This window comes from Rattus rattus, chromosome 2 (assembly GCF_011064425.1).
Source record: "Rattus rattus isolate New Zealand chromosome 2, Rrattus_CSIRO_v1, whole genome shotgun sequence".
Taxonomy (NCBI): domain Eukaryota; kingdom Metazoa; phylum Chordata; class Mammalia; order Rodentia; family Muridae; genus Rattus; species Rattus rattus.
The window spans coordinates 224,895,813-224,908,617 of record NC_046155.1 but is presented as its reverse complement, the minus strand read 5'-3'; the positions used below and the strand labels follow the sequence as shown (position 1 = coordinate 224,908,617).

Here is a 12,805-nt window from a genome sequence, read left to right as displayed (position 1 = left end):
CTACAGACTATGTGATGTCTTTGGAGGATCTACAGCTCCCAAACACTTTTGTTTCCTTCTCTTTTCCCAACATGGTGATAATCTTGTAGGTTCTGTGGCTAGTGTTGGCCTGTCACCATCCAGTTTTATTCGAGGGCTTTCTTGGTCCAGGATTTTATTGTAAATATTGGCTCTGTGGATTTCTGGGGTTTTTTTTGCTAACTAACTGCCATGTTAACTTTTAGGTAACCAACAAAGAAGAGGAAACAGCAAACACAAAGAAAACGAGGTAGCCTGAAGCCACAAGCCACTATCTCCCTCTAAGTCCCTTTAGACTGATACCTGTAAGAACTCACATGTAAAACATAGTTGCCCTCCATTTTTTTCTTTTTCTTTCAAAGCTAATGATAGCATGCCATTGTGAAAATATAGGGCATGGGAATACTCAAGAAACACCCCATTCTCCTGGAATAAAGTAGCAGCGACAGGATCAAAGCTTATTTAAGTAATGGGAACAGCTAGCTCTCCACTGACTTTCCATCATTGTGAATGAATGAATCAATGAATGAATGAATACAATATTGAAAGATATGCCCAATTACAAAGTCTACCACAGAACCAATCTAATCATATAAGCCTCTACCAAACTCCTAAGGTATTGAATCCAAGTAACGACATTCCCAGGCCATGTTTTTACCAACTGTAGTATATATGTATATATGGTGGTATGTTTTGCATGTATGTCTGTGTGCCACACGTATGAAGTGCCTGTATAGGGTAGAGGAGGAGGTAATATCCCCTAGGACTGAAGTTACAGACAGTTAACAGCCATGTGAAAGCTAGGAATCAAATTTAAGTCCTCTATAAGACCAGCCAGTGCTCTTAACCACTAAATCATCACTCTAGCCCCCATCAAGAGTATTTTAAAATTCTCTCCAATGACTCCTTAATTGAGACCAAAACTAGTCACTTCAGGTGAAGTAGACTCTGAGATTATCTTTGGCTTCCATTGAATATCTATATATTAATGCGCGCCCATGAATCCCTATGTTCCTGTTTCATGTTTTAAACTGCATTTCCTTAGCTTAACTATTGACTCCCTGCACAGTCAAATGCATTGATGGATGACTGAGAGTCATTTCCTTCTCATTAATATGACTCACAAACAAAAAAAAATCAAGGCCAAGGTGCAGAAGAGTCTAGAATTCAGAAATGCTAACGTCCATGTAATTTATTGGCAAGTGACTCCTTGAATAAATTATTCCTCTACTTCAGTTGAAGAACCACCAACTCCTAATGCCAGAGAGCCAGAAGGAACCATGGAGAAACTGTTCACAGTGATGCCAAAAACCCCAGGGACAAAACCCAACTGCTAATTCCAGATTAACTAAGCTGAATAACAAAAAGAGCTGAAAACAAGCAAACCTACATCCAGTTTTTTTACCTCCCAGTAATTTTAGCCGTAACTCAGGTAACAGTATTATCTATGACCATAACAAACATGCCCAACATTAGATTCTCAATGGCTAAATTCAAATATTAATAAGTTGTACAGAAGTGCAATGACGTAAGTCAAGGTAATATGAAAATGCAGAGTCACGTGATACACACACGAGGCAAATAAGGAAGTGTTGCTATGTGGACCATGTACATACGCTGGGATTATTAAAGCACTCATTAGCAGGGTTTACGGTTTGAGGGCAGAGCTGAGGGACGCATGCACACTTCTAAACAGACCATTTCAATATGGTAAGGCTTGGAGACACTCACGGGAATTTTTCTTTTTTAATGACAAAAAACTAACCCTGGGGTCTTCACCGATTTCAACAAGGTGAAATTAAGACATGCCTAAATTCTATAGCTTGGTTGAATCAGTAAGAGAAACTCAGAGCCGACTGAATCTTAATGGGGGGAAAAAGCCCGAGAAAGCTAAAAATTAAGTAACATTGACAGAATCACCACGAACAAGAATGGTAATGAGCCACGGATGTAAAGCAGAGCTTGCCGCAGTCTCATCTAAAGAGCTAATGGCTCATCTAAATGTACCGGGCTTGCTGGGAAAGCGACGTCAGGGAGATAAGAGCTGAAAAACACCACTTTGGGATCCTGAAGTCAGGAAAACAGCAAAGAGGCTGCCTTTTTAGCATATTGGCCGATATCCCAAAGTCCATCTGAAGAAGCAGGCCTGCCAACACAAACCGTGCAGCCTGCACCAGGACAGAGTCAGCGCTCTCCCACAGTCGATACAGCCTTCCCAACGCAAGGATGCTGGCAGAAGGGAGGAGACAAGGCCACTGCTGCCAGTGGGTCCCCTTTTTCCTCTTTTTATTTGATTTTCTTTTTACCTTTGCCAATACAGTTCAAAAAGGCACAATTTAACTTAATTAGAAATACATTTTTAATATAATATTTTGATTCTATTGGTTTTAAAACCACAGATAATTATCTACCTATAAATTCACGGCAATGAGCATATTATATAGCAAAGGCCAAAAATCAAAGAAAAATTCCTATACTTTAGCCACCGGACCACGGTGGCTCGGAACCTGACTGCAGTGAGGTAAGTATCTGGAGCCCAATCGTAATAGATCACCACATCCTCTACCTAAACGTCCAGCCGTAAGGAAGGAAGACTGCTTATGCTGTAAACTAGCCCATGAGACAAAATCAAGTATGGCCTCCCCAGCTGCTCTGTACTCTACAAGGACTTATCTGTAGCCCCTGTACTATTATACATTTCAATAAATTCTTTCTGCTACTGTTCTTGGTAAATTTTTTTAAACCTGTCCAGACCTCTTGTCTTTCACAGTGTATTTTGCATATCAAATATGCTGAGAGCTGTTTTAAAAAAAATAACATTTACTTTTTAATACAGAACTCTGGAAGTCTCCATACTTTGCTAGGTTGACTACAGAACCTGATGATGAAGCTACTGATGTGTTTGCCATCACTGGACTTTTTACATACACAAACAACACACACACACAATGTAGGTATTTGGAAACCTTAGCTGTATTGTCAATTCTGCAAAAAGGATTATCTGAGCTTACTGTGTTGGGTTGATACCATTCAGAAAGTCACAGCTAGGTATGAGTGTTTATTGTTTCTGTTTTGAGAAATAACACATTGTACTAAGCGTATGATCTTAGACGCACAGGCTTGATTAAACAAGGTACTTTCTAAGTAATGAAGACACAACCATGAACTTGCTTCAACACTACACTACCAATCTGTTCTACGTGACAATAATTTAGTAAGTCGTTTTTCACAAAGGACCCAACCCCCTGTCTCCCACCTCAGTTCTTCCTAGTGAATACCAGTGTAACCACCAGTACAAACTAGTTCTGTTCAATGACCTTCAACTGATCAAGATCAACTGTGACTCAAGCCCAAGGTGAGAATCTGGACAAAGCTGAAGCATCTCCCAAACACCCTAGCCAGCCCTTTGTCTTCTGAAATCTGTATGTAGCAATACATACTCTCTGGGTTTTTCCCCTTCACTAACGTAGAGAGGCCACTGTCTCTCAGCACACACACCGCCTCTGTCTGTCTACTCTCCCTGCTTAACCACTGTGCACTCGACTTGCTCCCACAGATCCCCCTATAGCATGTTCATATCTCTTTCCATAAGTGAGTTTTAGTGCTGACGACAACAGAAAAGGGAGTTTCTACTCAATGGAGCTCAGTACATGTTCCCTCAAACAAGGCGTTAGAGAAAAACCAACAGAAGCAGGAAGGTTATTCTCTGATCTTCTCCCTCAAAGAAACCTGGTTCCCCATCTTGGCTCTACACATGCTACTACCGTGAACATCGACAGCACAGGAAGTGGTACCTCTGAGACCTTGATGTTACTGTCTTTGGGTGTGCGTGTAGCAGTAGGCTCTCTAGATCACTTTGCAGTGATCTTTTACCTTCTTTAAAGGACTTCAGACTACTTTCTATGATGGCTGAACCAATAATAGTATATCTTTAAATTTCAGCCTAGTAAGTGCACATGGTTTACAAGTGTGTGCAATTTCTAACTAGGAGTGAGCACTGAATAGGGTTATATGCTGAGGAGAACAGGAAGGGCTTATCTCTGCCAGGGTCAGTTCGAGTCACCAAGAGATAAGTAAGTGCTACCTTGGCACAAGAGCAGAGCTGAGGTTAATTACCGAAGAGTTGTTATCTACAGTTCGGCCACTGCTCAGGAGCTTTAGACAATGACAGCAGTTAAGGCCAAAGCTGTAAGTCGTTCTGGGGCTTCCCTCACGCAGAAGAAACCCTAATGCAGATGAAAGGGATAGAGATGACAGAATCGGGGTGAAGAAAACTTCATTTGTATCCGCCACCCCCCTGGGGGGAAGAGGGGGCAGGAAGGCTTCAAAGAGTTCGGTTAACAAAGTTTTATTTTCCAAGTTATTTCTTTTAGAATGAAAAATGTTTTGAGTTCTAGCAAGGCCTAAGGTGTAGCTACATCCAGACATTTAACCAGAATGGGATGTAGAGGGTTTTAGTAAGAGGCCATTTTAGAAAATGACAGGCTGTGTCTGTGTGATATTGTATCTTAAGAAAGGCTTCAATGGTGCATGGGTTATAGATGGTGAGGCTGAGGGGAACACTGGAACGGAAGGAAAAGAAACCTCTTTTCTTCCTATTTTAAGATCACAGCTGAAGAGAGATTACACATACACGTTTATTTAATGCCAACTTTCTCTGAACTCTTAGGCTTTCATGAGGAAATGCAGACCCAGGAAAACGGGGAAGTCTATTTAGTTCAATGCTAAGGATTCAATGAGTGAAGTGACTCAGATATACAAAGACAAATATTGCATGAACCCATTTATGCAAAGAATCTAAAAAAGAAATGAGGAGTCAAGCTGATAGTGGAGAGGGTAGAATGATGGTTCCCAAATCTGGAGAGAGGTTTAGAGATCGAAAGTCACCCAAACTGTTGGTGAGTCCCTGAGCTCTGCAGACAGCATTGTAGCTATAGTTAAGAGCTATGCTGGGTCTGGTAGGGTCGTTCTGTGGTTCTAGCCACTCAGAAGGCTGAGGCTGGAAGACAGCAAGTTCAAGACCAATGTGAGCAATTTTGAAACCCTATTTCAAAATAAAAACGCCTTTAAAAAAATCTGGGATGGAGCTCAGAGGAAAAGGGGTTTCCTAGCATGTGGGGGAACCTGTGACTGGCTCCCAATAATGCCAATTCCAAAATCAAAACCCAGCCAAGCAAAAAATGTTGTATCAATGAAATTGTAATTTTTTAAAAAAAGAAGACTGTTGCATTCTCTAAATAACATGAATTATTTTTTGTAATTCAAATTGAATTTTGTTTATTTATAGCAGCAATGTATTTAAGGGAGACTGAGTTTTCATTATGGAGGTAAATATTTTATTATTTAAATATGCTGGAAATTTTATCTGAAGGCAATAGTGTTTAAAGGTGGGATCCTTAAGGGTGGATTACATCATAGATAATGGTATGGATGGATTCAATCACATGGCTACTTTTTAGCAGCGAAGATTCTTGCCCAGAATGCCTTTGGATCCCTCTCCTCTTTTTCACACATGAATTATCTTGTACTTTCATTTCCTACCATGAAATGATGCAAGAGAGCCCTGGCCCCATGAGGTCCCTTCCAGCTTAGATTTCTTTAATTTTAGAAACATTAGCCAAGTAAGAGTCTGCTTATTACACATCACCTATATGTAATGTTACAGCAGCATATAAGATTAAACTCGGTTGCTGTGTGTTCCCTGAAAGTCCACATATTACAGGCAATCTCCAGTATGTCCTTACAGAACTTGGCAGAAGCTTTTTGAAGGTGAGGCCAGTTTGGCAGCCAAGACACTGGCACAGTGATCTTTAAGGGACTGTGGGACACTGTCTCTGCCTCTTTTCTCTGCTCTCTGGCTAATGCTTACTGCATGCATCTACAATAACGTACTCGCCTTACCAGACGTCCAATACCTAGAGAAGGCTATGAGAAGTCTTCTACAAGTATCAGTTGAGCTATTTGGGGGGAAAAGATGAGATGCAACAGAGAGAGAAAGGGGACACACACTAACTATAATTTAAGTCCCGCTATCACTTGATCATAAACTTCTGTTTAGCTAAATGAATTATTAAGGTACGAATTTGGATTATAGAATAGTAACGGGTAGTAAGAGTTAAAAATAATTTCCTAGAAACGGAAAAATTCCACTCCATTTCCTCATGTAAATATTTTATTAGTAGTATCATAACATATCTTCATGTATCATGAAAGCTAATTCATACCCCATTAGTCTTCGTACGTCTAAACACAAACAATGTGACAAGTAATAAGCTGATGGGTTGGCGAAACATTTGGGGAGTTAGGAGGGCTTAAAAGGAGGCTGACAAACTATACTTTTTCAGCAATAAACGCACTGAGAAAATAGTAAGATGTGACCTTGAAGGAGAGGGAGAGGAGTCAGTGATATGAATGGACCATTTTCTCTAACCAGAAATGAAGATGGGTTGTGAGAACTGCAAATAACATGGTGCTTGTGGAAAGGTCACGAACATTTAATGCCCAGATATAATTCACTACCACTTTACGGGGGGGGGGGGAAGAGCCCTAAGCACCGTTAAGCTCTCTTTTTAAGGCAGATGTTAAGGTAAAGATGGATGGACCCTAAATATAGTTTGTTTATAAAGAAGACAGTAGAAAGGCAAAAGAAAAAGGAAGGACCTGAAGAATTTAGGGAAAAACATTGGAACTTAGCTCATACACGCATTAGTGGTCGCGAACGGGCTTCCATTGACCAGTGATTACTGAACATGCCTTGCTTGCAAACTGCTTAGAAATGTTAGAAATTAATTAGAGATTATTGTATTTAATGAGAATAAAAACGGTAATTCTACATCATGCCTCTAACCTTCCACTTAGCTTGATTTTCCCATTTAATGCTAGATCTTTAGAATCAGCTCCCTAAATTGCTAGCTATTATCATGTAAATATTAAATTATACTTCTTCTTAATCCAAGTCCCTTGTAAGGATCTGAAGAACATCACACAGTCTGACACTATTTCATCAGTGGCCTTTGTTCTCGCAATGTCCCCATCATTGGGCAGAAGGCCTAGCCAGTGGAAGAGCTTCTATACCCAGAAGATCCCCAGCTCGGTTTAATGGTCCTTCATTGCCATTTGGAAATTCATGATAACTTTTGAACAGGGGAACCCTATCTTTTCATTTTTCTCTGGATACTTCAGTTTAGGACCCAGCGCTTCCTACTGTACCTTGTTTGAAGGACAGGTTCCATTTTGGTTCTATCCCTTCTACACTGGCTAGTTTTGTGTGTCAACTTGACACAAGCTGGAGTTATCACAGAAAAGGAGCCTCAGTTGTGGAAATGCCTCCATGAGACTCAGCTGTAAGGCATTTTCTCAACAAGTGATCAAGGCGGGAGGACCCAGTCCATTGTGCGTGGTGCCATCCCTGGGCTGGTGGTCTTGGGTTCATAAGAGAGCAAGCTGAGCAAGCCAGGGGAAGCAAGCCAGTAAGCAACATCTCTCCATGGCCTCTGCATCAGCTCCTGCTTCCTGACCTGCTTGAGTTCCAGTCCTGACTTCCTTTGGTGATGAACAGCAACATCGAAGTAAATCGAATAAACCCTTTCCTCCCCAACTTGCTTCTTGGTCATGATGTTTGTGTAGGAATAGAAACCCTGACTAAGACACCTTCCTGTCAGCCTCTTGCCCACCATCAGAGTGCTTTCTGGGACTTCTGCTTCTTCCTTCTGCAGTGCCCTGTTACTCTACCCCATTCTGTACATGGTTGCTGAATCTCTCTTCCTTCAGGTTCGATCCAAAGGTTAGCTTCTCAAACTGGACCTGATTTCTCTTATCTAAAATGACTTCTTCCATTTCCTTATCCTGATTTTCAAATCTAACCACTGTACCCTTAATCATTTCATTTCTCTTTTTCCTTGCTCAATATCACATATTCCTCTTTCCTATACAGACAGCGGTAGGAGCAGTAGGAATCTTGTCTTTCTTAGACAACCGACAAACCGTTAGAGTCGACTCTAGAGACAGATTTTCTCCTTGATCTAACTAAAGTTAGGGTTTCTAGCCTTCTAATCTATTGAATTTATGTCCTAGAAAAATAACACGTTCTCAGTCCAAATTGTTCCATCCACCCCATCCCATCCTCTTTTAAAGGATTTGAACAGCCACTACTTGATTTCTGATAGCTCAAGGTTGCCAACTTCTTACGACCACCAGCTGCACATAACAGCGTAAATACAAGTAGATACCTTATAGAAACTATGCCGGTCAAAAAATTTACTGTCTGCTCTAACCTGAAGCTGAAGATGAGCCCTTACCATTCCAAGAGGCCTTTTCACAAAGGACTGAGGAGTCTGAATCCTTGATGTGGCCCTCAAATGGATGGATGTGTGATCTCTTATAACTCAGGAATCTCACTTTTGAGGACTTAGGAAGCCATTTCTCTGAAAGGAGATTATGAAGCAAGAAGGCAATGTCTCCCAATTTTTATGGAGATTTATCCTAACTTCTCTAACTGGAGAGACACAGCTGGCCTCTGGCATCACACTGGCTGCACTTTGTCACTTTTCTCCTGCCTTCTGCACAGCCCGCTCCCTGTCCTTCTCTATCTCAAGCCAGTACCCCCTTCTAACACGCTCAGATGTTTCTGTGCACTATACTATGTGTACAGACATACTCCTCCCATCTACATGTGGATTCTACTGATGAAACTGAACATACCACTTCAACTAGCGGCCAGCTTTGATAATCATTCGAGACACGTAGTAAGAATTCAGTATTAGTTGGGTTAAATAAATTAATAACTGTAATAAATGATACTTCCCCGGCTTCCTTGGGAGCAATAGTTTCCTAGTTAATGTTCGGCATCAAGATTATTTCATCCATTATAATTCAGCAACATTTTCTAGAAATTTCCTCTCCACATGAAAGAGTCTCTATTTACTTAAAATAAGACACCGAGAATAGGGGAATTATATGTGCATATTTTATAAGTACTGCTGCCTTTGTATAGATTTATGATCCAAAAAGTTACTTAATTCTCTAAACCAAAGAAAATATACAACTCCATAAATAAATTTTGGCACAATTTGGAAGAAAACTAAGGAATAGCTATTGACAGAAAATGAGGATACTCTTAGAGCAAAGGAACCATATTAACTGTGTCCAGTGCTAGGGGGCTACGGCAAAATGCAAACATTTGCAGATGTGACAATAGCATATGGTGGTGGAGACCTCATTTGGAAAAGGACTCGGCATCAAGTATTTTGGCCACAAAGATTCTCATGTTCATTGACCTAGATCACCCATTTCTGGTCATTTGCTCAAAGGAAATATTATTTATATAGCATATAAAATGCTACCTTCTCAGTGGTGCTTTTAAATGCCACTTAAAGGAAACTAAAAACCCAAATTCAAAAGATAGCTGGTCAGGTCAGCTATAGCAGTTCATTCAATTAATACTTTGTGCCGAGAAGCTACATCTAAGGAAAAATGAGGGGAAGGATACAGCTATTCTCTACAAAGTCAAATGAAAAACTCCAGATGAAAAAAAATTCTATTATTAGCAAGCAAGGTAGTTCACGTCTTCAATCCTAGCACTCAGAACGCAGACACAGGCGGGTCTCCGTAAGTTCAAGAGCATTAGCCATGCAGAGTTACATCCTGAGCTGTACACAATGTCTTTAAAAGTATTAAGTAAAAAATATGTACATACATACCTTTTATAAAATTAGAACATGCTAAAATATTAGAAAGTATTCTGTCCAGATACTAAATACATGGATGGCTTTTTAATTTCTCTATTTTTCATTTTTGATAATCTATAACTCCTTTTTTCAGAAAACATTCTTTAAAAGTTTAAGAGAAGCAGGGTTGTTTTCAGCAAATAGTTTCACTTTTGACATAGGTAAATCAGTATGAGTTCTTAAAATGCTTCCAAAAAGGTTAAGTTTAAAATAAAAACACAGATTTGAAATGCTAACCAAATATATTTGACATAACATAGAATTTTTCTTAATTCAACACAGGAAGCACTTAAAAGGAAAGAAAAACCACAACATTTACAACCATAAATTCTTGAAGGATTAAAAAAAAAGTTGAGTAAAGAGTTCATTGGTAAAAGTGTCATTACTAGCTAGGTGGTGGTGGTGCACGCCTTTAATGCTAGCACTAGGGAGGCAGAGGCAGGTAGAGCTGTGAGTTCAAAGCCAGCTTGGTCTATAAAATGAGTTCTGGGACAGCCAGTGCTACACAGAGAAACCCTTCTCGCAAAACTAAACCAACCAACTAACCAGTCAGCCAGCCAGCCAGCCAACCAACCAACCAACCAAATAAATAAATAAATAAATAAATAAATAAATAAATAAATAAATAAAAATAAGATTTAAAAGCCAGCAATATAACTGGTGAGTTGACTCGAAAGGTACTCACCGGTATACAGTATTCCACCATCGGGTAATGTAATTTGTGGCCCTTTGCTGTTCTTCCGGAAAAGAAGCAGCTCTGGCAGACGTCATAGTTGAAATGCTTTAGGCTCCTGTACCTGTGATGGAGAAAAGAACAGGCATCACTCAGGCTACTTAACCCAAACCTGCCCCTTGGTAACAAGCTTCACGGTAAGGGAGCCAAGGGTGCATCTGCCACAGAGGCAGGACTTCCTCTCAGCGTCAGTTTCGAAGTGACCACTCATCTCCCCAATGGTAGGAGAGGGATTTAAGTTTTGGAACTCATTTTATTCATTAAACAGGACCCTAGATTGTGGAGGAAGGTAGAGGCCTTGCTCCTAAGTTAGGCTTTATAAGTTTATTTATTTATTTATTTTTATTACTGAGAATTAGATGCAGGCATGCGATGAAAGTTGACAACCAGGTGCAGATGCATCTAAGAATCTGAAAACACGCTTGCGCATGTCTACACAGGATGAAAAGTCTAGTGCCAATGTCAGAAGATCCTGCATGATATCTGAATGTGGACAGAAAATGATAGAGAACGGTTATGATGAATTTGACACGCATTATTTTAAAATATCAACAAGACCACTCATAAGAAATAAATATAAAAGTGAATATAAAATTCCTTCACAAGAGCACTGGTTTTTTCTTTTACCTTGAGCATGTTTAAGTTGTGTTTAAAATAGTTATTAGGAAAACACAGAGAGAGAGAGAGACACGAGAGAGGGGGGGAGAGAGGGAGAGAAAACAAGAAATACCCTATAACCAGGAACAAGTTAAGACCCTGATCATTACACAGTCTTGAAAGAAATAATATTTTAAGCCTCTCATAGAAAGTAACACTGTGCACTGATGTCTAGTTGCAGAAACGACACTCTTAAGTCTTAAATGTCTATGGAGTCAGAAAGGAAAACACTTCCTAAATCTTTTACTCCGTTAAGATGACTGGGGGAACTAAGAAACATATATTATAGCTGTGTCTATAGAGGGACATTTTAAATGCCAAGACTAGCAGAGTCAAAATAGAAAGACTCTGTGAGGGTTATGTGAGGCTAATATACACTATCAAGTGATGAGGAGCATTTACAATGACATGCAAAACTGTTTGCAAGTTATCTGAAGACAATCTATTTATACCAGCTTCTTTATGGTCCTGTTTGATACATCACTTATCCTAATATCTTTTGAGCTATTATTATAGCTTGACAAACATGACAGGCATTGTCTCTCCTTAGTGGACTCTTTAGTGCAACTCTTCCTTTTCTTCACCATGGAGGAACTCTTGTTCTCGTCAGCATATTTTAGCCATGCGCATTGCTAAAAATACCGTTTCTCAGTCTTGCTTGCTGATGGTGGTAAGCAAAGCAATCCAGGATGAAGTCTTGGGCAAGGGTTCCCTTTGGGATTTTAAGGGACTGACTCAATGGGAAGAAGGGCACATCTTTTCCCTCCCTTTGAAAGGAGGAAGTGACATCCAGAGGAGCCAATTTGCTAGCAGGAGGTCAGTGTGAAAATTCAAGCATGGGGTGGGGATAACAGTCTTAGCATGTGATTTGCATGTGATTTGCATGTGATTTGCATTCTGTTCACATGAAAGGAGATGAAGCATGCCTGTCATTCTTGTTGCTATTGGTTGACTGTGTGGAATCTTAAATGAAACAATTCTCACTTGGTAAACACCTTACAGATCTAAGAGTTCACTAAAACTCAATGTGAGGGACTGGAGAGATGGTTCAGCAGTTAAGAGCATTGACCATACTTCCAGAGGGCGTGGGTTTGATTCCCAGAACCCATGTGGTGACTGGCAACCACTTGTAACTCTAGCTCTGAGAGATCCAACACACCCTCTTCTGGCCTCCATGGACACACACACACACACACACACACACACACACACACACACACACTCACATATATGCACCTACACATACAGACACATAAATAAAAAGAAATCTTACTTACCCACACTCCTCACGTCTCCATTTTATAGAAAAGTCCAACGATACTTATAAGGTCAGTGCATTATTGTTTTTGGCTGACCATTACTAATAATATGACCAGCAATAATGTTTAAAGCATATACTGCTCTATGTAGTAACTATAGACCCAGGAAAAGAATGCGACACACTCATTCAAGAGGTAATGAAGGAACCAGGTGAACAACACTCATCCTGTGAAGACCGTGGTACAGATTCCTATACAGACACCTCTAAGGTCTTAAGTCAAGATCCTTGACACAATGCAAAAGCAAGATGGACTGAGCGCGGCAGACCTGGCTCAGCCAACTGTGAAGATCTAAGTTCAGATCCTTCAGATTTGGCATAAAAATTCTGAGCCTTGTGGCATGCACCCGTAAT

The 12,805-nt window shown here is 40.2% G+C and overlaps 1 protein-coding gene across 1 annotated transcript in view; it reads right to left on the bottom strand.

Moving 5' to 3' along the window:
• Nucleotides 1-12,805, bottom strand: part of Utrn (utrophin) — a 593,945-nt gene that overhangs the window by 21,100 nt on the left and 560,040 nt on the right. Inside the window, 1 exon segment of the mRNA XM_032894978.1 lies at nt 10,429-10,540. Coding sequence (XP_032750869.1) covers nt 10,429-10,540 — 112 coding nt within the window.